This window comes from Salvelinus alpinus, chromosome 26 (assembly GCF_045679555.1).
Source record: "Salvelinus alpinus chromosome 26, SLU_Salpinus.1, whole genome shotgun sequence".
In the NCBI taxonomy this organism is placed as follows: Eukaryota; Metazoa; Chordata; class Actinopteri; order Salmoniformes; family Salmonidae; genus Salvelinus; species Salvelinus alpinus.
This window is the reverse complement of record NC_092111.1, coordinates 5,258,584-5,285,309: the sequence shown is the minus strand read 5'-3', so window position 1 is coordinate 5,285,309 and position 26,726 is coordinate 5,258,584. Positions and strand designations below refer to the sequence as shown.

At 42.1% G+C, this 26,726-nt stretch overlaps 1 protein-coding gene across 1 annotated transcript in view; it reads left to right on the top strand.

Annotated features, from left to right (window-relative positions):
• The first annotated feature begins 11,316 nt into the window (after window positions 1-11,316).
• Window positions 11,317-26,726, top strand: part of LOC139555388 (sodium/hydrogen exchanger 3-like) — a 38,828-nt gene continuing 23,418 nt past the window's right edge. Inside the window, exons 1-5 of the mRNA XM_071369139.1 lie at window positions 11,317-11,326; window positions 11,829-12,006; window positions 12,474-12,694; window positions 24,219-24,421; window positions 24,567-24,656. Of these exons, the coding sequence (XP_071225240.1) occupies window positions 11,317-11,326; window positions 11,829-12,006; window positions 12,474-12,694; window positions 24,219-24,421; window positions 24,567-24,656 (702 nt within the window). The remainder of the gene's footprint in view (window positions 11,327-11,828; window positions 12,007-12,473; window positions 12,695-24,218; window positions 24,422-24,566; window positions 24,657-26,726) is intronic.

Here is a 26,726-nt window from a genome sequence, read left to right as displayed (position 1 = left end):
AGAAAGCAGAAGGGTTAAAAGAACACCTTCTGTGTGACTCAATTGCAACTGTTATGAACTTGGCAAATGTAAAAAAAAGAAAAAAAAAGTTCTACATTATTTTACTGGGCAAGTCAGTTAAGAACAAATTCTTATTTTCAATGACAGTCTGGGAACAGTGGGTTAACTGCCTTGTTCAGGGGCAGAACAACAGATTTTTTACCTTGTCAGCTCGGGGATTCGATCTTGCAACCTTTCGGTTACTAGTCCAACGCTCTAACCACTAGGCTACCTGCCGCCCCAAATATACACTGCAAAGATACAATTTTGTATTTCACAAGAATATGTACTGTGTCTACAACTTCAGGCCCAATAATGCCATTTGTTTAACCTTTCCATCTTTCCAAGACTGAACCTTTCTAATCAGGTGTTAAAAATGGCATATTTTTACATGCTTGGAGGAACATGTTTAACATTTTAAAAGCTAAACAGCAGGCTGTGCGCTGGTTAAAATGATACATTGGGACATTAGTTCATTTATATTGCTAATAATGTGAATGGATGCATGCCATATTTTTCCACCCTATTTAGCCACGGAGTTAAACATTTGGCTGTAAATCAAGTAGATAATAATAAACCCGCCTCTAATGTATGTTAAAATAACATTTGACTTATTTATAATGTGTGCAAATTAGATTACTGCTATGCAAATGCATCCTCAAGTTAATGGCTTCAGCTTCAAAACACTTCCAGCTGTGAGGCCTTACTAAGTCCAAAAAGGCTTATGTGAGCACTGTGTTACGTTGACTGCTGAACAAGTCACTATATGTACACATATACTGACACATACTTCGTACTGACTTATGACTTATTCACTTATACATATATTACAAGCTATGATAACAAACAGTTCCAAGTTAAAACAAATAAAGTTTCAGTCGGATCACCTGTGTAAGGAGTATTATTTATTATGCTGATTGAGTACAGTACATATCCAGTGACAGTGTCATTTTAAGGAAATAAAACACATATCCTAAGTAATATGTCATGATGCCTCCGGACCAAGCTCCTGACCCAAACAACATCGTCACTATGGAGTTCACCAGAATAAATACATGCCATTGTATCCTACTTGACACTGTTCTGTTGTGCGCTATATCAATTACGTTAACATACAAATACGTATCCACAGATTTCTTGTCCCATGTACACACACCTGCGTGAGAATGTGGGCATGAAACACCTCTCTGAGGCCAGGCAAACAATGAACTGAAATTACACACCAAATGTAAAAACTTTTCATCTGGTTTGAAAGCACAGATTAGTATGAAGTTTCCTCCTTGAGAGTGGCATAGTCATCTCTGCCCTTGATTGAGTACAGTAGAGACTGAGAAACACAGAGAGAGTCTCTGCCCTTGATTGAGTACAGTAGAGACTGAGAAACACAGAGAGAGTCTCTGCCCTTGATTGAGTACAGTAGAGACTGAGAAACACAGAGAGAGTCTCTGCCCTTGATTGAGTACAGTAGAGACTGAGAAACACAGAGAGAGTCTCTGCCCTTGATTGAGTACAGTAGAGACTGAGAAACACAGAGAGAGTCTCTGCCCTTGATTGAGTACAGTAGAGACTGAGAAACACAGAGAGAGTCTCTGCCCTTGATTGAGTACAGTAGAGACTGAGAAACACAGAGAGAGTCTCTGCCCTTGATTGAGTACAGTAGAGACTGAGAAACACAGAGAGAGAGAGTCTCTGCCCTTGATTGAGTACAGTAGAGACTGAGAAACACAGAGAGAGTCTCTGCCCTTGATTGAGTACAGTAGAGACTGAGAAACACAGAGAGAGAGAGTCTCTGCACTTGATTGAGTACAGTAGAGACTGAGAAACACAGAGAGAGAGAGTCTCTGCCCTTGATTGAGTACAGTAGAGACTGAGAAACACAGCGAGAGAGTCTCTTCCCTTGATTGAGTATAGTAGAGACTGAGAAACACAGAGAGAGAGTCTCTTCCCTTGATTGAGTACAGTAGAGACTGAGAAACACAGAGAGAGAGAGTCTCTGCCCTTGATTGAGTACAGTAGAGACTGAGAAACACACAGAGAGAGTCTCTTCCCTTGATTGAGTATAGTAGAGACTGAGAAACACAGAGAGAGAGTCTCTTCCCTTGATTGAGTACAGTAGAGACTGAGAAACACAGAGAGAGAGTCTCTGCCCTTGATTGAGTACAGTAGAGACTGAGAAACACACAGAGAGAGAGTCCCTGCCCTTGATTGAGTACAGTAGAGACTGAGAAACACAGAGAGAGAGAGAGTCTCTGCCCTTGATTTGAGTACAGTAGAGATTTTTTGCTGCATTATTTATTTAGTGAAATGCCAAGCAGAACTTGCTGCTGGGGGCAGCATTGCTGACTTGGACCATGGGCCTGGTGGTTGAGGGTATGGAGGTGGGAGCACCCCATGGGTCGCATCCAGAGTCAGGGGTGGTGGGATCGAACCACCGCCAGGCTGGAATGGACCATGGGTCCAGCCTGTCAGGGATACAAATTGTGACTTTTATGTGGTACCATGTGGAAGCCCCCTACCTCATTGTCTTACGAATACTGGTGGCTGGGGTATCCAAAATGGGTATGTATACAGGGGGGTGCGGTCAGCTTTAGGGGTCTTGAGGATCAGATGACACAGCTGCAGATTCACTGTTAGACAATGATGATTGATAAATTGTTTGAATTGAGTGTTCTGAACTTTTGGGCAGAGCAGTTGTGATCAAATAAAAGCTTAAAAGAGGAAACAATACTACTCAGACTAAATCCAGGGTCCACTTCTGCCGCAGTTTAAAGTCATGTTACAGACACAAACTATGTCAGTGAATATATCGCAGAGTTGGTAGTATTCACAATGATGCTGGCAGACAGATAAGGCTATGAAAGTTGTAATGACTTTCTCTGTGGCCTGAACTCAAAGATTACTCTTTCATGATCATAAAACATAATCAAGAATTTGTTCTTAGATTCTGACCTTTCACGTATTTAAAAAAATATATATTTTTATTTTACCTTTATTTATCTAGGCAAGTCAGTTAAAAACAAATTCTTATTTGATGTATACTTTGGGTCTCATTTCAAACGAGAAAGTTAACTTTCATAATTCAATGTTCATGGGAGGAAAGATGTAAGAGTACAGGACAAAAAGGGGAATAATAGGATTTGAGGTCAATTGTAAACATCAGACAGATCGAAGGGAGCAGGCAATATCATCCAGTGAGAATGAAAGCTGTGTTTTGTATCGCATTTGGGCCATAAATAGGCTCAACATAATTCTACTACTGTCTGGCAACTATAGCCCTCGTCAGTGTTGTCAACAAGTATAAGTAGCTGCGTCCTGGACTGGTCTCAGAGTAGTGGATGTCTCGAAAGGAGTGGGTGTATCCAAAGCGCTCTGCTATAGGTTAGACGCTCTCGATTGAACGGTGTTGTCTATGCCATTAAGTGTTCCCATTGGTCAATTCCAGACCGTTCTCTACCTGATGTTACGGAGCCTTCTGACATGCTGCGTTGTTTTGTAGCTAATATATTTCCCTTGTTTTCTTTTGCCGATTTTCAAAGTCACTTACTATCCAGAGCAAATGCATCACCATATTTGTCTAAACAGTGGGTAACACCGTAACAATAGCTTTTTCCATGCAATAACCAATGTACCAGCAGTTATAGCACACAAGTAGATTGCCTACAGTGGATGACTAAACATAGCATGCACGCACAACCTTACAAATATAGTTTAATTATAAGAGAAACACACAGAGTATAAATGATCAATGGATAGACAGAGTAACATAGGTAAGACAGAACACAGACATCTTAAGATGGTTAAGTAGTGCACATATGAGTCTGAAAGTGCTTTGTCCCTGTTATCATTCAACTTTCTGACCCTCTTTATCTTTCATTCACTCTACGTATCTCTGAATTTGTCTCTTTTGTCCTTGTCTCGCTCTCTCTTCACCAACAGTGTTCCAGCTGAACCCCAGCCTGACCAGTGTGATCCCGGAGAGCGGCCTCCTCATTTGCATCGGTTGGGTCCTGGGCGGCATCATCTATGGGGCAGACAAGGTGCAGACCTTCAGGCTGCAGCCCTTCATCTTCTTCTACTACCTGCTGCCTCAGATCGTCCTGGACTCGGGCTACTCAATGCCCAACAAGCTGTTTTTCAGCAACTTGGGCTCCATCCTGGTTTACGCAGTTATTGGCACCTGCTGGAACGCTGCCACTTTGGGACTCGCCCTTTGGGGGTGCTGGTTGGGCGGGGCCATAGGTAAGGCAGCCAATGTGTGTCCCAAATTCCTATTATAGTGCACTACTTTTGACCAGGGGGGCCGTAGAGCAGATCAACATAAAATATGGGTTCTTCTATAGTTTTCCGATGATTGAAATGGGCATTTCTGAGGTCCTCAATCAGAGTTAATGTGTAAGGTAGATGAAAGGTCTGAGATCATAACACCTTTTACCCTGGGCCTCTGTAGGTGGTATTGACATTGGCCTTCTGCAGTTGCTGTTGTTTGGGAGTCTGATTGCTGCTGTGGACCCCGTGGCTGTGATTGCCGTGTTTGAGGAGGTCCATGTCAACGAGGTCCTGTACATCCTGGTGTTTGGGGAGTCCCTTCTCAACGACGGCGTCACAGTGGTCAGTCTCACTATCTTCATCCGCATTTATCCTTATTAGGCTGCGTCACAAATTGTACCCTTTTCACTATGTCAGCCATGCTGACCAAGAACTGTGTCAATACGGAATGAAGCCTACATTTTATTTTTTAATTTTTGGGGGGGAACTCAGTAGGGCTTTCAACTTACTCTTCTTGAAAAGTGTAATAGTAGAATACACAAGCTGCAATTTAGTAATTTGGCAGTGCTTCAACAGTTTTACTCTTATGTCAGTCATTGCTGACCTTAAAGAGCTATTGATGACAGTTGATCAACTAGCCCATGTTAGCTAACGTTTTTCACCCCATTGGTTTTGTTGTAATGTTTGAGTCACTCAGATATCACATGAACACACATAAGACATGGCAAAATGTGTACAATTGCAGGAAATTAGCTGCAAAACTGAAATATGTTCTCTCCACCCCATGGAAAAATGTATAGAATTGAAAGGAATTTGCTTTAAAACATACACATTTTCCTTCCACCCAATGGCAAAATGAAAAGTGGGGGTTTGTTACTACGCTGATAATGACAATATCCAGCCGTACCTTTGCCGTCCTAGGAAATTTGTGTGATTGGACTTTCTCAAATACTATTTGAATATCCCTGTCCTACTGTATACAGTGCACTACTTTTGATCAGGTTCCCTTCAGTTGGTAGCCTCCAGTTTGTGTCATTCCCTTTCATTCCATTTGCTAAATCTGTAAACGCAACATCCGTGTTGTTGTTGCCAAGGATCACTAGTAGTAGTTCATCATATTTCATGGGGGAAACAATGACATGTAGGCTAATTAAATCATTATGGAGCGCAGACCAAGCCGTAACAGTTTGAACCTGAGGCATGGCACAATACTCGGCCGCGCAACCCCACTGGGAACATCACTTCATTTCAAGGTGGACATTTGGTTGAGACGTTCATCAACGAGATTTAAACCTTTATTCACCCAACTCCAAAATAAGTTTGTTGAATTCCTAATGTGTACAACTTAATTCCAATGGAAAAACTGTCCGTTATTTGGTTTAGGTATCATCTAAATGTGTCATCACTGTGCTTTCAAATGGGAATACAATGTCTGAATAGTTTTTATTTATACAACAGCATAATGTGTTTTCAATGTGCTTCATCTAGAAACAATCAAATGACCTGGATTGCAGTTGAGATTAGTGCATTCCGAAAGTATTCAGACCCCTTGACTTTTCCACATTTTGTTACGTTACAGCCTTAGTCTAAAATGGATTAAATAAAAAATACAAATCCTCAGCAATCTACACACAATACCCATAATGACAAAGCGAAAACAGGTTTTTAGAAATGTTTGCAAATATATTACAAATTTTAAAAATGATATCATAATTACATAAGTATTCAGACCCTTTACTATGAGACTCGAAATTGAGCTCAGGTGCATCCTGTTTCCATTGATCATCCTTGAGATGTTTCTACAACTTGGAGTCCACCTGTGGTCAATTAAATTGATTGGACATGATTTGGAAAGGCACACACCTGTCTACAGTGGGGAGAACAAGTATTTGATACACTGCCGATTTTGCAGGTTTTCCTACTTACAAAGCATGTAGAGGTCTGTCATTTTTATCATAGGTACACTTCAACTGTGAGAGACGGAATCTAAAACAAAAATCCAGAAAATCACATTGTATGATTTTTAAGTAATTAATTTGCATTTTATTGCATGACATAAGTATTTGATCACCTACCAACCAGTAAGAATTCCGGCTCTCACAGACCTGTTAGTTTTTCTTTAAGAAGCCCTCCTGTTCTCCACTCATTACCTGTATTAACTGCACCTGTTTGAACTCGTTACCTGTATAAAAGACACCTGTCCACACACTCAATCAAACAGACTCCAACCTCTCCACAATGGCCAAGACCAGAGAGCTGTGTAAGGACATCAGGGATAAATTGTAGACCTGTACAAGGCTGGGATGGGCTACAGGACAATAGGCAAGCAGCTTGGTGAGAAGGCAACAACTGTTGGCACAATTATTAGAAAATGGAAGAAGTTCAAGATGACGGTCAATCACCCTCGGTCTGGGGCTCCATGCAAGATCTCACCTCGTGGGGCATCAATGATCATGAGGAATGTGAGGGATCAGCCCAGAACTACACGGCAGGACATGGTCAATGACCTGAAGAGAGCTGGGACCACAGTCTCAAAGAAAACCATTAGTAACACACTACGCCGTCATGGATTAAAATCCTGCAGCGCACGCAAGGTCCCCCTGCTCAAGCCAGCGCATGTCCAGGCCCGTCTGAAGTTTGCCAATGACCATCTGGATGATCCAGAGGAGGAATGGGAGAAGGTCATGTGGTCTGATGAGACAAAAATAGAGCTTTTTGCTCTAAACTCCACTCGCCGTGTTTGGAGGAAGAAGAAGGATGAGTACAACCCCAAGAACACCATCCCAACCGTGAAGCATGGAGGTGGAAACATCATTCTTTGGGGATGCTTTTCTGCAAAGGGGACAGGACGACTGCACCGTATTGAGGGGAGGATGGATGGGGCCATGTATCGCGAGATCTTGGCCAACAACCTCCTTCCCTCAGTAAGAGCATTGAAGATGGGTCGTGGCTGGGTCTTCCAGCATGACAACGACACGAAGCACACAGCCATGGCAACTAAGGAGTGGCTCCGTAAGAAGCATCTCAAGGTCCTGGAGTGGCCTAGCCAGTCTCCAGACCTGAACCCAATAGAAAATCTTTGGAGGGAGCTGAAAGTCCGTATTGCCCAGCGACAGCCCCGAAACCTGAAGGATCTGGAGAAGATCTGTAAGGAGGAGTGGGCCAAAATCCCTGCTGCAGTGTGTGCAAACCTAGTCAAGAACTACAGGAAACGTATGATCTCTGTAATTGCAAACAAAGGTTTCTGTACCAAATATTAAGTTCTGCTTTTCTGATGTATCAAATACTTATGTCATGCAATAAAATGCAAATTAATTACTTAAAAATCATACAATGTGATTTTCTGGATTTTTGTTTTAGATTCCGTCTCTCATAGTTGAAGTGTACCTATGATAAAAATTACAGACCTCTACATGCTTTGTAAGTAGGAAAACCTGCAAAATCGGCAGTGTATCAAATACTTGTTCACCCCACTGTATATAAACCTGTTTTTGCTTTGTCACTATGAGGGTATTGTGTGTAGATTGAGATTTTATTTTAAAATTCATTTTAAAATAAGTCTGTAACCTAACGAAATGTGGAAAAAGTCAAGGGGTCTGAGTGCTTTCCGAATGCAGTGCATATTAAAAGTACATAGTGCAAGTCATCAATGCTGTTCGAGATTTTGCTCAGATTATTATAGCAATTGTGAAGATCAATACAGACCTGCAACCTTTTCATGCTATCTTGAACACGAATGCGTTCTATGATAACACGAGGACATTTAGTTACAGTAACCTCAATGTGGCCATGGATGTTAACCACTTTAAGGTTGAATAAATGCTGTTACATTATTTGGCCTTAACTTTACCCTATTTACTGTATTACAAAAGTAATATTGAAATGTGTTTTGTTGACAAAGCAAACAAGTACTAAAATCTAAAGGAGATGTCTCTAATGCTTGGATAATTTGAGATGAAGATGTGAATCCAACATATCAATTATTCATTTGTAGAAAAACTGGAATTAAAGGCAGGCTAAGTCAGTGGCACAGAAGATGCATCTCCTTCAAATGTTGGTGTTTGGTTGTGTTGACAACAAACAAAATTCAATTTCACTTTTGCAATGCAGTAAATAGCCTAAATTGTCGACAAGTTAACAAATAATATGTCAGATTTACGTCTCCAACTAAACCAAAAACAAAAGTTAAAGAATAGGATTAAGCCATCTCCTTCAAATGTTGATATTTGGTTGTGTTGATAATCAAAAACAACTAAATAATCCAGTTTGTCTACAAATTAATAAATGATATGTAGGATTCATGTCTCCATCTCAACCAAAAATTGAAGTTAAAGAATTGCACTAAAAGAAATCAAACTTTAAATTAAGTTAGTCCTATTCTTTAACTTAGATATTTTTATTGAGACGGAGACATATTAATGATTAACCTGCAGATTAAACTTGAAATCAACCAAAGCTTGAAAGCCTAGGTCTGTATGTATTGTCTTTTTTAAAATGTCTTTATTTATCGTGGGTTGAAATATAATTTGTATTTATTATGGATCCCATTAAATGCTGCCAAGGTGAGGGAGGCAGAGGGAGAGGGAGAGAGGGAAAGGATTTCCACAGCAGCAGACTATGATCCATCATGTCAAAAGCCACATTGAAGTCTAACAAAACAGCCCCCACAATCTTTTTATCATCAATTCTACAAGGTGTCAAAAGCGTTCCCTTTGGGTGGTGGACCATTCTTGATACACAGAAACGGTTGAGCGTGAAAAACCCAGCAGCATTGCAGTTCTTGACACACTCAAACCGGTGTGCCTGGCACCTACACTCTTAGAATAAAAGGTGCTATTTAGAACCTAAAAGGGTTATTTGGCTGTCCCCATAGGAGAACTCTTTGGGGAACCAATTTTTGGTTCCAGGTATAACCCTATTGGTTCCAGATAGAACCCTTATGGGTTCCATGTCCTACCTTTTCTAAGCGTGTACTACCATGCCCTGTTCAAAGGCACTGAAATATGGTGTCTTATCCATTCACCCTCTGAATGGCACACATACACAATCCATGTCTCAAGGCTTAAACATCCTTCTTTAACCTGTCTCCTCCCCTTCATCTACACTGATTGAAGTGAATGTAACAGGTGACATCAATATGGGATCATATCTTTCACCTGGTCAGTCTATGTCATGGAAAGAACTGGTGTTTCTAATGTTTTGTACACTCAGTGTATAAAGTATGGATACATTTCATTTGAAGGAGTTGCCATGCTGCTTTGGTAGCAGCCGAGACAGAGCTCTTGTAAATGTGTACATATTTAGTTATTTTCAAATGTTTTTATCCATTGTTTTTGGAACCAACATTTAACATTTTTGATGAGTTTTTATTGCATATACTGTATATTGCAGATTGACTGACAGGTCAACCCTTTTTGGCTTGGCTAGCTAGCTGGCTCATGTTTTTGTTTATGCATCTGGACACAGTACCAGCTTTTATATTTCACCTGGTTGCCAGTTTCTGATATTTTGCGCTTTTTTATGAAAAGCGCTATTAAAGTTACATTTATTATTATTATTTGCTCTGTTAAACCAACCCTTTCGAATGACTTTGATAGCAACAGTGAATCTATTTAGTGGAGATCTCTCAATCATTCTCACAATAGCACATTGGTAGTAGTCAGTGACAAATGTCAAAGCTAAGCAGGGCAGAGCAGGGCTAGGTTAAAACCCTGGGTGGTAGACCATAGGGATAGCTGTAGATCAACTTTCCAGTAGGAGGTTCTGCCCAGCGTATTTTTTCTGATAGTGGATATAACATCAAAGATCTGTTTGTCTATGTTGAATGATGAAAAAGTACTGGTTGACTTTTTGCAAATCCATGTGTTTTACACGTAGATTCCACATCACAATACATGTGACAAATTTATATTGAAACAATGTTGATTCAACATTCACACAGATCCATGGTCAGGGCAACCAATAGGCCAGGGTATACTATTGTACACTATTCTCCCTATTATAATTATATGCTAATTTTCCAACATTACCATGGGTTGAAGACCTGAATATGGCAATTTTCTATATTAACATTTTACTTTTTTTGTTGTTGTGGAAAACCAGATTTTTCCATGTGCGGGGTTCATGAAAACTTCCCTCAGCATACAGTTACATATCACTGCTTTTAAATCTATGTATGGATTCTGAAACTAAAGATAAACATGTTTTGATGGCTATCTTTCATTGATCTCCATTCTGAACGCCTTCTCCATAGGCTAAATTCTAATGTTGTTCAGATCACATTCCGTATTTAAAGGGATTGCTTTAAATACTCACTGATCAAATTGGTAGGCCACCCAGTGGGTGTATTTTCTGAGATTTAAATTTGAGATTAAAGCCACACACGCAAATCCTGTTACGCACGTGCATAGGGTAAGTCTGATAATGCCTTTCACATGGAATAGGGGTGCCATTTGGGACACAGGCTTAATGTTTACACTCCAGTTTTTTTGGCAAAAACATTTACATCACTTTTTGTAATGTGTTAAATAAGAATTATGATGAGTTCCAAATGTAGTGCTATTCATCAGGGGAAACCTAAACCTGACAAATGAAGTGCAAAAGCTATACACAAGACACGGCACCTTTACTGAAGTGCACCAGTCAGTCACATGATTTACTTCTGGGAATGCTGTCTGTCTGTAGGTCGACATAACATCAATCACATACAAATAGACCAATAATACAGCTGTAATCTAATGGATTACACTACACAATTTATTAAATGAATTGTAACATTAAATAACGTAATGTTCAATGGATTTGGTTGCTTAACCTCCCCACCACAGACCGGTCATCTTTATTCCCATGTTCCCTCAGGTGCTGTTCAATGTGTTTAATGCATTTGTGTCGCTTGGAGGGGCAAAAATCGACGCTGTAGAGATCATCAAAGGCATAAGTACGTAAGAGCGTCACACCTTGGTAACGTCCCAAATGGCACCCTATTCCTTTTGTAGTTCACTTCTTTTGACCATGGCCCATTGTGCAGTACTCTTTACGAGAGCCCTATGTGGGGAATAGGGTGCCATTTGGGACGCAGTGTTTGATTTTCAGGCCAACAAATAGAGCCCTGTCACGTAGTCAACAGCGACAGCTTCTTGTGCCAACTTGAAGCAAACTGCTAGGATAATGCAACAAGTAATCGAGTATGTAATCTATCTAACCCAAGGGTAGGCAGCCCTGGTCCTGGAGAGCTGTTTTTGATTTAACCGACCTGAAAGACCAGGTTTGTTGAAGTTAGGCAGTCACTGAACTGATCAATTAGCTCAGTTGGTCAGGTAGGGATGCCTAGTTGGGACAAAATCCTGCAGCACCTGCGGCTCTCCAGGAACATTTATTTTTTTGTATTTATTCATGAAACAAGTATCTTTGTTCCCTGTTTGCCTCTCCATATGTCATTCTGTCTCACTTCTTCCTCTTCTTTCACCCTGTTTCCCCTTTCTCTCGCATCACCCTCCTCTCGCTTCCTCCTCCGCCCTGTGTAGCCTCGTTCTTGGTGGTGGCGCTCGGAGGCTCCCTGGTTGGCGTTATCTTTGCTCTGCTGATCTCGATCTTGACCAGATGCACCAAGAACATCCAGATTATCGAGCCAGGCTTCGTCTTCGTCCTGGGCTACCTCTGTTACCTCACAGCCGAGATGCTCTCATTGTCTTCTATCCTTTCGTAAGTCCTTCTGAGTGTTATGTTGATTTATTAGGACTTTTACAACCTTTCCATTAAGGGGGTTTCCATTGAAAATCTAACATGATATTTCCACTTAACTTGGCTTGGTTTTTAGATACAATATGTATTTCAGTTACATAGCTCCTTTTTTTCTAAGTGTGTACTACCTAGAACCTAAGAGTTCTTCAGCTGTCCCCATAGTATAACCCTTTTTGGGTTCCAGGTAGAAACCTTTCACAGAAGGTTCTACATAGAACCCAAAAATATTCTACGTGGAAGCATAAAGGGTTCTACTTTGGAGACAGCCGAAGAAGCCTTTTTTCTAAGAATGTATGTTTGAGCCATGTATGAGCCTTGAGGTTGACTCTGGTCGACTATGGCAGAGCTCTCTACATACCATTATATACAGTACCTACTGCGTTTTAGTCTATTCTAAGTGACATGACCCTTTTCTTGCTGTGCCATAGGTGTACGTTCTATGGCGTCTGCTGTCAGAAGTATATCAATGCCAATATGGACGAGAGGTCAGTCAGCACGGTACGATACGTAATGAAGGTGTTCGCAAATGGCTCAGAGACCATCATCTTCGTCTTCCTCGGCATCACGGCCATAGATCCGTCTATATGGGTGTGGAACACAGCCTTTATCTTCCTCACACTCCTCTTCATCTTTGTGTTCAGGTTCATAGGTGAGTTTGGGTCATAATCTTTAGTATTATTTTGTGAGCGGAGGAATCAATGGAGATTCTTTTCCCTCAGAACAGCTTAAATTCGTCGAGGCACGGACTCTACAAGGTGTCGAAAGCGTTCCATAGGGATGCTGGCCCATGTTGACTCCAATGCTTCCCACAGTCGTGTCGAGTTGGCTGGATGTCCTTTGGGTGGTGGACAATTCTTGATACACACGGGAAACTGTTGAGCATGAAAAACCCAGCAGCGTTGCAGTTCTTGACACACACAAACCGATGTGCCTGGCTAGGGCAGTTGCGGTGACCATATTACCGCCACACCGGCAGTCATGAGTCATGACCTCAGTCAAATTCTACGTGACCGTTGAGTCACAGTAATCTCCTCTTATGCACTCTGGAAATGCGTTGGTAGTACCCAACTCGCTAACGATCATCAGGTCGCTAATGGCCTGATACTCAGGGCTCTATTGTCCCCCTAACCAAATGCAATCGAAAATCACATGAAACACTTAACTCACATCACTGGGATTGATCAATTTGAAGAAAGAAGTTCAACAACCGGTTGAAACTGAGTGGAAGGCACAGTCTAAGGCACTGCATAGCAGTTGCTAGCTGTGCCACTAGAGGTTCTGAGTTCGAGTCCAGGTTCTGTCACAGCCGGCCGCGACCGGGAGACCAATGGGGCGGCGCACAATTGGCCCAGCATCGTCCGGGTTAGGGGAGGGCATGGTCGGCAGAGATTTCCTTGTCCCATCGCGCACTAGCGACTCCTGTGGTGGGCCGGGCGCAGTGCACGCTGACACAGTAGCCAGGTGTACGGTGTTTCCTCCGACACATTGGTGCTGCTGGCTTCCGGGTTAAGTGGGCATTGTGTCAAGAAGCAGTGCGGCTTGGTTGGGTTGTGTTTCGGAGGACACACAGCTCTCGACCTTCGCCTCTCCCGAGTCCGTACGGAAGTTGCAGCGATGAGACAAGACTGTAACTATCAATTGGAAACCACGAAAATGTGGAGAACAAGGGGAAAACATGGTCATTGTGGATGTTGTTTCAAAGCCTAACACAACAAAATGGACAGCGCTTTCAAAGGTGATGATTATTTCAAAACACCAGATGCATATTAGAGATTAAGTATAAGCATTGGCCTATATATGAGCCCAAGCTGAAAAAATCCCAGAATTAAAATAATGATTTCGCAGTTAAACAATACATAGCATACTGAATATTGCACATGGCAGAAAACCCCCCAAAATACTGATTTAAGATATCTTTGGTAAATAATTGGTCTTTCCTAAAATGAAACAAATTTAGCCTACAATTATATTGAATTTGTATTAGATTTTGAGTACACTAATAGTAGTGCATTTTTTTCTCCTCATAATTAATAGGCTGAAACATTGCCTTTAGCTACCGAATATCTCACCACCATGAGTTTCCAGCGCGCAGAAAGATGGGCTGTCAACAGTTAAATATGTTTTTTTTGTGAAATCATATTACTATGGATGTTCCCGAACATCCTTCACTTGGTTTCCCAAATTAAGCACTGGGTAGCTGCAGGAACAGGGTTGGTGAGCCCATGGCATACAGAGTTTGGCGGCATATCACCTGTTGCTTAGCGAAATTACCGGAGTAGCCTACCTGGCATGAATGAAAAACGTACTGGCGGGAAGGTGGCCTCTATTTGCTATTCCAGTGCATACAGATGACGTCTGTTTTTGTCTTTCCCCTGTTCTTGCCCATTTAATAATGGGCCATTCTAAATCTAAACTAATTTTACATATTAGTTAAGACAAGATGAAATTGAGAATAGTCTGATGGGTGAAAATATGATCACTTGATGAAAGAACAGCTTGCAGAATGAGGGAAGGAACAGAACGCAAGCTTTTTTTTGCAACTTTCTCAAATGATCAATAGCCTATAGTCGCATCATGCAGCCAATATATCTTTTGATTTCTAAGGCATCTATGATTTGTATCATTCACAAGTAAAGCCAAATAACTCTAAATCTAGCATATAGAGCTTGTTTCAAATTATCACTTTTACACTCAACGTAGCCACTTCATATGTGCGCACTCTCGCTCTTGAATGGGAGAAATATCCTTTCTATTTTATTCAGCTAAATTCAATTATATTATTCTTACTATAACATTATGTAATGGAATTTATAAGCATATATTGTCTGCTAAATGACCAAGCCTACAGCCTATGGCATGGTGCATAGCCAGATAACATACAGTAGGCCAACTCACATTCTGTTATTCTGAAATACATTTTCTTCATATCATAATGTTACTTTAGTCCTGCCTAAAATAAATAATGGCTTTATTGTGATGGTGTACAGTTGAAGTTGGAAGTTTACATGCGCCTTAGCCAAATACATTTAATAAACTCAGTTTTTCACAATTCCTGACATTTAATCCTTGTAAAAATTGCCTGTTTTAGGTCAGTTAGGATCACCACTCTATTTTAAGAATGTGAAATGTCAGAATATTTGTAGAGAGAATTATTTATTTCAGCTTTTATTTCTTTCATCACATTCCCAGTGGATCAGAAGTTTACATACACTCAATAAGTATTTGGTAACATTGCCTTTCAATTGTTTAACTTGGATCAAACGTTCCGGGTAGCCTTCCACAAGCTTCCCACAATAAGTTGGGTGAATTTTGTCCCATTACTCCTGACTGAGCTGATGTAACTGAGTCAGGTTTGTAGGCCTCATTGCTCGCACACGCCTTTTCAGTTCTACCCACAAATTTTCTAAAAGATTAGCGTCAGGGCTTTGTGATGGCCACTCCAATACCTTGACTTTGTTGTCCTTAAACCATTTTGCCACAACTTTGGAGGTATGCTTGGGGTCATTGTCCATTTGGAAGACCCATTTGCGACCAAGCTTTAACTTCCTGACTGATGTCTTGAGATGTTGCTTCAATATATCCACCTAATTTTCCGTCCTCATGATGCCATCTATTTTGTGAAGTGCACCAGTCCCTCCTGCAGCAAAGCACCCCCCACAACATGATGCTGCCACCCCCGTGCTTCACGGTTGGGATGGTGTTCTTTGGCTTGCAAGCCTCCCCCTTTTTCCTCCAAACATAACGATGGTCATTATGGCCAAACAGTTCTATTTGTGTTTCATCAGACCAGAGGACATTTCTTCAAAAAGTACAATCTTTGTCCCCATGTGCAGTTGCCAACCGTAGTCTTGCTTTTTTATGGCAGTTTTGGAGCATTGGCTTCTTCCTTGCTGAGAGCCCTTTCAGGTTATGTCGATATAGGACTCGTTTTTACTGTGGATATAGATACTTTTGTACCTGTGTCCTCCAGCATCTTCACAAGGACCTTTGCTGCTGTTCTGGGATTCAATAGCACTTTTCGCACCAAAGTACGTTCATCTCTAGGAGACAGAATGTGTCTCCTTCCTGAGCATTATGACAGCTGTGTGGTCCCATTGTGTTTTTACTTGCGTACTATTGTTTGTACAGATGAACGTGGTACCTTCAGGCATTTGGAAATTGCTCCTAAGGATGAACCAGACTTGTGGAGGTTCACAATTTTTTGCTGATTTCTTTAGATTTTCCCATGATGTCAAGCAATGATGCACTGAGTTTGAAGGGTGGCCTTGAAATATATCCACAGGTACACCTCCAATTGACTCATGATGTCAATTAGCCTATCAGAAGCTTCTAAAGCATGACATAATTTTATGGAATTTTCCAAGCTGTTTTAAGGCACAGTCATCTTAAGTGTATATAAACTTCTGACCCACTGGAATTGTGCGTGAAATATATCCACGCAGGCAGGCACGCACGCACGCACGCACGCGCACGCACGCACGCACGCACGCACGCACACACGCACACACACACACACACACACACACACACACACACACACACACACACACACACACACACACACACACACACACACACACACACACACACACACACACACACACACACACACACACACACACACTTTCCCCCACAAAGAACCCTAAGGTTAGATGCTAGGCAGTTGTTCCATCCTAAGCCCAACTCAAGAAAGGACTTGATTTACAAATGCATATACAGTTGCAACTGTTTGAGAAGGCTTGCAAAAATGGGGAGATCTGATTCACCATTGTCAAGTCATATGTGATGGAGATCAGATACACTCCCTCCCCCTGAAACACACACACACACTGGTCCTCCGTTGTGACCCTTTTCCCAAGCATCTCTGTGCAGTCGGACCTTTGATTATTTTGTGCCATCAGGGCCAGAATAATATGCTCTCTCTCTGATTGTTCGTGTGTGAACCCCTCCCCATGGGTTACTGCAGCTAGTGTTGCCAGCACGATGGACATGAGCTGCAGTTCTTCGTCTCTCTGGTCTAAAGGAAGGTGAGTTTATTTCTTCACCTCATATTGAGGTTCAGTTTCAACCATTTCTAACATGTAGCTAACACCTCATACCTCATGTTTCCTGGTCTGATATGTTACTTCTTAGCCAGTCCTTTCAAGCACTTTGGTCAAAAAGGACCTCACTCAGGGCGTGGCTACTTAATGTGCAAAGGATATGATTAGAACTTCTCTTATGACTCCTAAATTTACATTCCTATCTTAACAAAAATACTTTTTTCAATTTACATATCCTATGCACAACGTATTGGATGGAAACTTGACAGATAAAGGGGGTTTCCTTTCTAAGTTAGTTTTTCGTCCATACAGTTTTTAATGACATCACAAAATGAAAAACAATATGACATTAGTGTTCTATATCTCCCCACTGACCTTTCCCCACATTCTTTATGTTATAATTATTGTTCCATTATCCAATTTTTGGATATTAGACTTTTGGGCGGGCAAATGTCTCTGGAGACAATTGGACATTCCTTTAGCCAATACTGGAGGGTAGAGAGAGAATCTTCTCCTGCTTAATTTACGACCGGGTGTGGAGGTGTCAACCCCACCCTTTACAGGTGGAATAGGGTCTGGTTATTGTCAGCCATTGCCAAGCTGATCTGACCCATTGTGATACACATAGGACAGTCATGACAACACAAACTGATGCTGGCACTAAGACCACACTCAATGAGCTGTATAGGGCCATAAGCAAACTGTATAGGGCCATAAGCTCATCCAGAGGCGGCGCTCCTAGCGGCCGGTGATTTTAATGGAGGAAAAGTGATATTCAGTTTTCTTAATGTCACCTGTGCAACTAGAGGGGGAAAAAACTATAACACATTTACTCCACATACAGAGATGCATACAAAGCTCTCCCTCGCCCTCCATTCGGGAAACATGACCATAACTCTATCCTCCTGATTCTTGCTTACAAGCAAAAACTCAATACGGAAGTACCAGTGATGTGCTCAATAGTGAAGTGATCCGATGAAGCGGATGCTAAGCTACAGGACTGTTTTGCTAGCACAGACCGGAATATGTTCCCGGGATTCATCCGAGCGCATTGATGTGTTTACCACATCAGTCACCGGCTTCATAAATAAGTGCTTCGATGAAGTCTTGGTATAGCAACTGCTCGGCATCCGACCACATGGCGCTACAGATGGTAGTGCGTCCGTCCTAGTACATCCCTGGGGCCAAGCTCCCTGCCATCCAGGACCTTTATACCAGGCGGTCAGAGGAAGGCCCTCAAAATTGTCAAGAACTCCTGCCACCCAAGTCAAAGACTGTTCTCTCTGCTACCACACAGCATGCGGTGCCGGAGTGCCAAGTCTTGGACTAAAAGGCTCCTCAACAGCTTCTACCTCCAAGCCATAAGACTGCTGAACAGTTCATCAAATGGCTACCCTGACTATTTACTTTGACCCACCCCTTTCTTTCGTTTTTTTGCACTGACTCTCTTGCACGGGTTCTATGCAAACTCTAACCACACATACTACACTGACACTCTTTACATGTGCTGCTACTATGTATCCTGATTGCCTAGTAACTTTTACCCCTACCTACATGCACATATTACCTCAACTACCTAGTACCCTTGCACATTGCCTTGGTACCAGTGTATAGCCTCATTATTGTAACTATTTTTCTATTGAGCAATCTTTTTTGTTCTTACTTTTTAACTCTGCATTGTTGGGAAAGGGCTTGTAAGTAAGCATTTCGCGGTAACGTCTACAACTGTTGTATTTGGTGCATGTGGCAAATAAGATTTGATTTGAACCCTAATCCCGATTAGAGGCGGTCAGGGTTTAAGGTTCCTCTGCCAGAACATACGGAGAGATGGTGCCCCTAGCAGTGAAGCCGGGGCGGCGCGGTTCTGGATTAGCATGGCTGAGATTGTTTCTGTGCGAAAAGAGGCAATAAAAACATCCCTATGGCAAGAGGAGAAAAAGGGTTCACAGGAAGATGGCTAATGGCAGTCTGACTTCCTAAACCAGGTCAAAGAGACCGGAGGGAGGGCAAACATGATGACAGCTGCCCCTGGCTGGGAACCCAAAAAGGCACTGGGGTGGAGAGCCTGAGGGAGGGGAGACACTCTGGGGAAAAATGTGTCTCCTCCTTTTCTCGAGTCAGCAAGGACGTGAAGTGGGATGCAGCACAGAGAATAGTCATAACCTAATGTCCCCGTGCCTCCCCAGTGTTGCAAAACGTGTAGTGGGGAGGGACGTTAAAACCTGAAGAGAGAGGATAGGGCAGGGAGCAGTCTGCTTTGCGCATTATCTTCCACTGGCGTAAGGACTGCGCCCTAGATCCCCTAAGGCCAGCCGGGTGGCAGGGACGAGATGCATTGATCAACAGGCTGCCATGAGGCCCGGGTTTGTGGGGCAGGCAGAAGTTAAAGTCTTCGCCTTCTGGTTTACGCATTTCACACTTCTGCCGTATGTCGTGACAGTGGGCTCGAAGAGGAGGTCTACCTTTTCTTTGTCTGTTAAGCTGAATAGGCTTAACCAAAGGGCCCTTTCGCCTACTACTGCTAAGGTCATGGTATGACCACAGCTTTGGATAGCAGTGCGGGAGACACGGAGGGTGAGGTCTGTGATATTCCAGATCTCTTCCCAATCCTCTGGGTTTAGGGAATCTGAATGTAGTCATCTCCCCACCTCCTCCAATAGTTCAGTCAGGTAAGCCATCAAATAAAAGGTCTCGTTGAGAGCTCTTCTGACAGACTGGGCTGAGGCTTTGTATGGTTTCTGTAAAATGGAGGCGGTAAAGCGATCCATCGTTTTCTCGGTTGGAGTCGGATTCTCGGGGGTCAGTTCAGCCAAGATAGCATGAAATAAAAAGGCAGTACCGTTTTCCCACCTGTATCTCCACTTCGACCGTAAATATCTTTTTTTGCTTTACGGGCTTGCTCGCGACTGCCTCCACTTCTTGTGGCAAGATTCCCCTTCCATTCCCATTACCTCCCTGATCTCTTTCAAGGAGATGTTTATATTTGCAACCTTGCTCTGATAGCCTTTTGTCAAAGTTCTCCATGTTTGTTGTCAAGGAAGTGAGTTTGTGTTTATACAGGACGTACCTCCAGCATCTACCGTCAACCGATCATGTCAATGCGGAGCTATACGGCGCCCTCCGCATTGTGAGAAAATTTGGGAGGAGCATGGCATCGACATACAGAGCTTGATTTGGCCTCCGGAGGCTCAGCAACTGCGTCAATCGGCTTTTAAGAGAGCCTGGATTCCTCCATGTTGTGCATGTCTAAGCTCGGGAGCGCTTAGCCAGCACTTTTTCAGTAAGGGGCTTATCCCACAAGCTCTTAGCTTACCGTAGGCAACCTGCAACTGCAGGTAGCAGTTGCTTTACTGGGTCTGCACTAGTGGAAAGTCTCCTCCCATCGTACAGATTCCTTTCTCGGTTTCTGTTCCCCAGGGGATCCGGCCACTCGATCTGGTCGCGGCTCGCCTACAGACATCAAAGAACCCCAAATCCAGTGGAGGAATGGCATCTTCTCTGTCTTCGAGGCTGTCCCATCTAAAAGACTGAGAGGGTGGGACCTGGTCGACCTCCATGTCAGGTGCCGCCTCAAAGAGACTGGCGAGGTTAATCTCGCCATCTTCCTCATTTTCCCCTAGTTTGCCTTCCCCGAGAGGGGATCGTCGGACTGATAGAGGGAGGAATTGAGGCTATCCATGATCTCGTCCCAGCTGGTTGTGGGGGGCAGAGCTACAGCTCCCGCTAGTGGCTCAGAGGCGAACCAGGCTACCGAGAGAGAGGCCCGTTTTGCCTCAGTTAGCGACTTGCAGCACTTGTAGGACTCAGTCCTTGAGTGTCACCTTGGCATGTTTCCCTCCCAAGCACAGGATGCACAGAAGGTGATAATCCTTCCTAGCAATTGTAGAACCGAAAGCACAATAACGTAGTAATTCATGTCCTGAGCTAAGCTCGTTTTGGGTAGGGGTAGCGGTAGCCAGTGTGAAGAAAAAAGCTTTGCGGCTGAGGGCTAGCAGTGATTTGCACAGTAGAGAATGCTATAGCAATGAGGCTGAAACGTGTTAGCTAGCTAGCAGCTACTTGGAGATGTACTGTAGCTAGCTCAGTGCTAGCTGAAGGGGTTGAGCTAGGATAGCATTAGCCTTCAGGTTAGCCTACTCCCACAACTTGAAGATCTGTGTGGCTGGGTCGATGGTCTAGTTAGTACCAGTGATTTAACACAGGTTAAAACTAGGCGAGGGGAAAGCTAGCAATGCTACAATGTTGCAGGTAGAATTGCGTCGTTCGCTTGCTTTGCAGCTAGCTAGCTGAGTTAGCCTGGGCCTTGCAGCGTGGGCTAGCTGAGTCACACTAGCCAGCTAGCCAGAGGTTGACAGAGGCTGTCATGTTGCACCAATGCTGTCATGTTGCAGGTAGAGTTGCAAGGTTAGCTTGGCTTGCAGCGAGCTAGCCGAGTTAGCTTAACTTGCAGGTTGGGCTAACCGAGTCACACTAGCTCGCAATGTAGTTACCTAGCAGGAGGGGGTACCGAGGTAAAGAGATTTACACAGTACTACCGTGTTGCAGGTAGAATAACCTGGTTATCTTGCCTTGCAGCATGCTAGCCAAGTTAGCATGAACAATGCAGTGTGGGCTAACTGAGTCCCAATAGCTAGTGGTGAAGCCAGCTAGCAAAGGTAGAAAAGTACATTTCTACAAGTAATATGGTTACTACTCTGCCTCACAACTGGGTCCGAAGTTTCACGTTTGGCAGCGATAAGCCCTGTGAACTTTTAAGTGGAAAAACAGAGAACCAGTCATAGTAGAATAGAGCAAGAATTGTCTTCAATGAGAAAGAGAAACTAAAATTGTCAGCGTGCGGGAGAGTGGCTTTTTCAGGCAGGATGAGGGCGCACCCTATTCACTGTTTTTCCGGTCTGTTTTGCAAAAGATTTTTTGTGATTTGGTTACTTCAAGTTATGGGAATTCCGGGAATGAAATCCCATTGTGAAATGCAAAATGTACTTTGAAAGAGAACCCTCAAGAACCGTCAATTCAAGTATTGTGGTTGCAGCATCATGTTATGAGTATGCTTGTCACCGGCAGGGACTGGGGAGTTTGTTAGGATCTAAAGAAATATGAAAGAAGCAAAGCCTGGGTAAAAAGTTAGAGGAAAGCCGACCTCAGTTTAATGAAACCTTAACACTGGGATGTAGTTATTTTTTGCTGGATGATTACACACATTTTAATACCAAAGACACACCAGAATGGGTTTCCAAGAGTTATTGAGTGATCCTGAGTGGTCTAGTCTCAGTCCTGACTTAAATTTGCTTTGAAATCAGAGATTTTAATATTGCTGTCCATCAATGATTCTTAAACTAATTTACTGAGCTTTTTTTATTTTTATTAAAATGCGTTATTTTTAATTTTTTAAAGAAATGCCCTCTGGAACATGTGAACCTGCATGTACCTTAATAACAGAAACTTGTCTGCCATCTGTAAATACAAATAAAATGTGTTAAATTACGAGCCTAGTTGGTTTAGCTACAGAAAGACAGCAACCTTCCCGCTAGCCATGATTGGCTGAGATAATGAGTGGGCTCAACATGCTGAGAGATGAGTTCAGATTGGTCTGCCATATACCGCGCTTCTGTCTATATGAGCTGGTCAGTATGTGTAGGTAATCCTGTCTAACATAGCTAAGGTAAGATGGTCTAGCTAGCTACATATTACACGTTTCTAATTTTGACAGTCGTTTTCATTTCAAAGTGTAGTGTTAGCTAGCTAGCTAACTGGCTCGCTCACGTTACGTGTATGATCTTATTATTCGTATCTGAGCCATTTGCTTTGCTAGTTATAGCCTAATTTAGTTAGCTAACATTGAACCTGGTTGCAGATTCATGCAGGGTAGTAATATCCTGAGTTGGGATTATGGTTCCTTGTTTACCTAGCTAGCTATGTCTTAACAAAAGACTCACCTATGCAATTAATAATTTCAATAGATTGTCACTGTGACATCTGTTGATAGGCGTAGTTGGTAAATTCGCTCTAGCTATTGACTCCGATTTCAGAGCACTCTCGTCAGAGTGTGCCAGAGCGCAGAATAACTGACGAATTTACGAACACTCAACACCTGTTGAATATGGCAGGTGTTAGTAAACGTTGGCAAAAAAACGCAAATTGGATGCCAGCAGCACAATTGCAGTCACCAACACTCTGGATAACATAAAAACAGCCTAACCAGCTCTGCTAGGGCGAGTAAAATGGTCTGTGAACGGTTCTCTCATGTTAGCCAGTTAGCTTGAGTGCTTGACTGTTGTTGTTAGGACAGAACTCGGATCAACCCTTAAAGAGATGGGTGGTGCTAAAGCTTAAGAGGGTGTGAACAATACTGAATGGGTGTAGACAAAGAGGTCTCCAGTAGGTAACCAAAACATTCAAAGTCCATTTTCTCCAAAGTGAAGTTAAAAGTTTATCAACTTTCAAAGCAGAATTACTTCCCATTGTTGCTCAAATGCAGTGTATGATATACCATTTTGTAGCTCTGTGTGTCTGCTTTTATCCAATGTAAAAAACACAACTTCAAATGTATCTACATTTGACCGAATCAAGGCGGTCGGTTACATATACACACATATGTGACGTAGTACACAATTTCCGGGGACCACTTTGCTCGTATGCACTACTCTCAGAATTACTGGCAAAAAACATCTACAAAAGTACCAGATAATCTCTTTAACATTGACAATATGGTCAGAGTAGCTACATTATCCATATTGATAAGGGATTTGTTGTCATCTTTTGGTTGAAAAGGTAAAAGGTCAGTGGAGAAACGTCACAACTCGGGTAACATTTTCTCTGAGTTTCCCACTTGGAATTCCAACTTGGATGGTCCTTCATTTCCCACTGAGAACTAGGAGTTTCCGAAACACTACGATAGCATGTAAACTTGGCATAACTCTGAGGTGTGAAGACACACACCATCAAGACATTTTTTATTTATTTAATTAGGAACATTTTCTATAATTTTATTTCACTTTGAAAATGTGAAGTAGGTTGTGTATCTGTAGGGGAAAAAAATCGAATTGTATCCTTTTTTAAGGCAGCAAAATGTGAAGACTACAAGGCACATGTAACAGAAACACTGCCTTTCTCTGTGTGTTTATATCACAGGGGTCTTTTTTCTCACCTGGATTCTCAACCAATTCCGATTGGTTCCCTTGGAGTTTATTGATCAGGTAGTGATGGGCTATGGTGGCCTACGAGGGGCAGTAGCCTATGGCCTTGTGGTCTCGCTGGATGAGAAAAAGTACAAGGAGAAGAATATGATGATCAGCACCACCCTCCTAGTGGTGTACTTCACTGTCATGCTGCAGGTAAAATAGCTCATTTACATTTCAAACTTCAGTCCATAGATATTTCACTATTTGTTGTTTTCTTCCAGTGTAATATGTCTTCACTTGAACAGACTGGTGTATTATAATTTGTCGCCGGTTTACTATATTTTCTTATTTGTTGCAGGGAATAACCATGAAACCACTGGTCAACTGGCTAAAAGTGAAGAGGGCAGCAGTGACAGAACGCACACTAGCTGAAAAAATACAGAATAGGGTAACTATTTGGTCAGAAGTCTTTGTTGTTCATCAACCCCAAAGAATCAGACAACAAACCTTACATCTCTCTAATAAATACCCAAAGTTAAGTGTTTACTTTTTGTAAACTGTACTACACCACCTTTTTTATACACAAGGGGAGGTCCTCGGGACAAGTCAATCACAGGTCTGTCAAATGAATGACAAGGTATATTAAGAGGAGAACACACAAATAAATTAGCAGCAGGGCAAGATTCATGCAGACTTTAAAGCACATTCGTGCTTTGTAAGCTAGTACAGTCGTGATGAAAAACTCTTTGTAAGCTAGTACAGTCGTGATGAAAAACTCTTTGTAAGCTAGTACAGTCGTGGGGAAATACTCTTTGTAAGCTAGTACAGTCGTGATGAAATACTCTTTGTAAGCTAGTACAGTCGTGATGAAAAACTCTTTGTAAGCTAGTACAGTCGTGATGAAAAACTCTTTGTAAGCTAGTACAGTCGTGATGAAAAACTCTTTGTAAGCTAGTACAGTCGTGAGGAAATACTCTTTGTAAGCTAGTACAGTCGTGATGAAATACTCTTTGTAAGCTAGTACAGTCGTGATGAAAAACTCTTTGTAAGCAAGTACAGTCGTGATGAAAAACTCTTTGTAAGCTAGTACAGTCGTGATGAAAAAACTCTTTGTGAGATGGCACACATGGTATAATAGTCTTGTAGTGTAATAACACACTGGTGATAATTGGCATGTATGCACACTGCTTTTGAATTAAATAGCCCCCTCTTAAGAACAGCCAGCCCAGAAGATCTCTAGGGAAGTGGTGACACAACATACATACAAACATTTATATGACAAAGAAAATTGTACTAATCTGCCCACCAAGGCAACCCCAATCATTTGCCTGGATACCAGATCATTTGCCAGGGCAGACCACACAGAAAAACCTAAAATCTACCGGGACACAAATGAACTCAACAGTAAGAATAGCACGCGCTCCAAAAACTCTGAAAATAAAAACATAATCATAACCCTGGCTCATTTACACCATAGCAGTATCAAACATTTTATATTTTAGTAGCCCTTTCCTGCAGTCAAATGACCTCGTGGCCTCATGGGTGGAATGTGATTTAATATAATTTCATTAATAAACATTTTTGTAATATTGCAGTCTTTTGTGATGTATATTATCAAGTTTAATATTGGGATGTAAACTCAAAATTGAAAACATTTCAACTTTTTTTAAGCCCATAACCATGTGTGTGAGGTGTATACTTTGGATTCAAAGTCATTTGTTTAAGAATACCAAGAAACACTCTGTGACCCTGATTTAGCCCACTGCAGTAAAAGGTTAAATAAACAGCATTATTAAATAGACTTGATTCACATTACAATGTTAAAAGTGAATACCATTCAAATGAATGAGCTATACCTGTCTCCCAGCTCATACACTCACTACAGTCTTCCAAGCCGCTTCTCCAAATTAGAAAAAGTGAGGGAATGTGAAATGGGAGTGGGTTGTCTCGCTTTCTCAACCAACTCTGCTGGCACAACCTACAGCCCATGGGTATGTTGTTCCCTAGATAAAACAGTCACAAAGTCAAAATTGGCTATATTGTGGCGTTAGCGGACCCACTCCTTAGCTAGCTGACAAACTAGAAGAACGAGGAGACTGTAGCTGAAGTTGAACCGGTGAACCAGGTATTAATGTCCTCAAAATACAGACTAAAAGAAGGTTAGAAGGGTTGCCAAAAACAAATGCTTCTGGCTGTCAAATAACTCAGAGGAGATGTTATTGTGTCCCATTCAGCTTCTCAGACACCCTCAACCCTCAAAACTAGTGGCCTATCAGCTATCTGAACTAGGGGCAACTCCTCCCCCATACTTTCCCCATGAGCCCCCCACATGACTTTTGGTATTTTTGGCATTTGGTATTTTATGATGGAGCTAGAGCAGTGTTACTCACTATTTTTTGTAAGGGGGCCACTTCGGGTTTAGGCAGTCATTCAGAGGGCCGCACAGATCTTTAATTTGTTGTACTTTTTCTTCCAATATTATCAATTATCAATTGTGAGCAAATTCAGAGCAATCGAG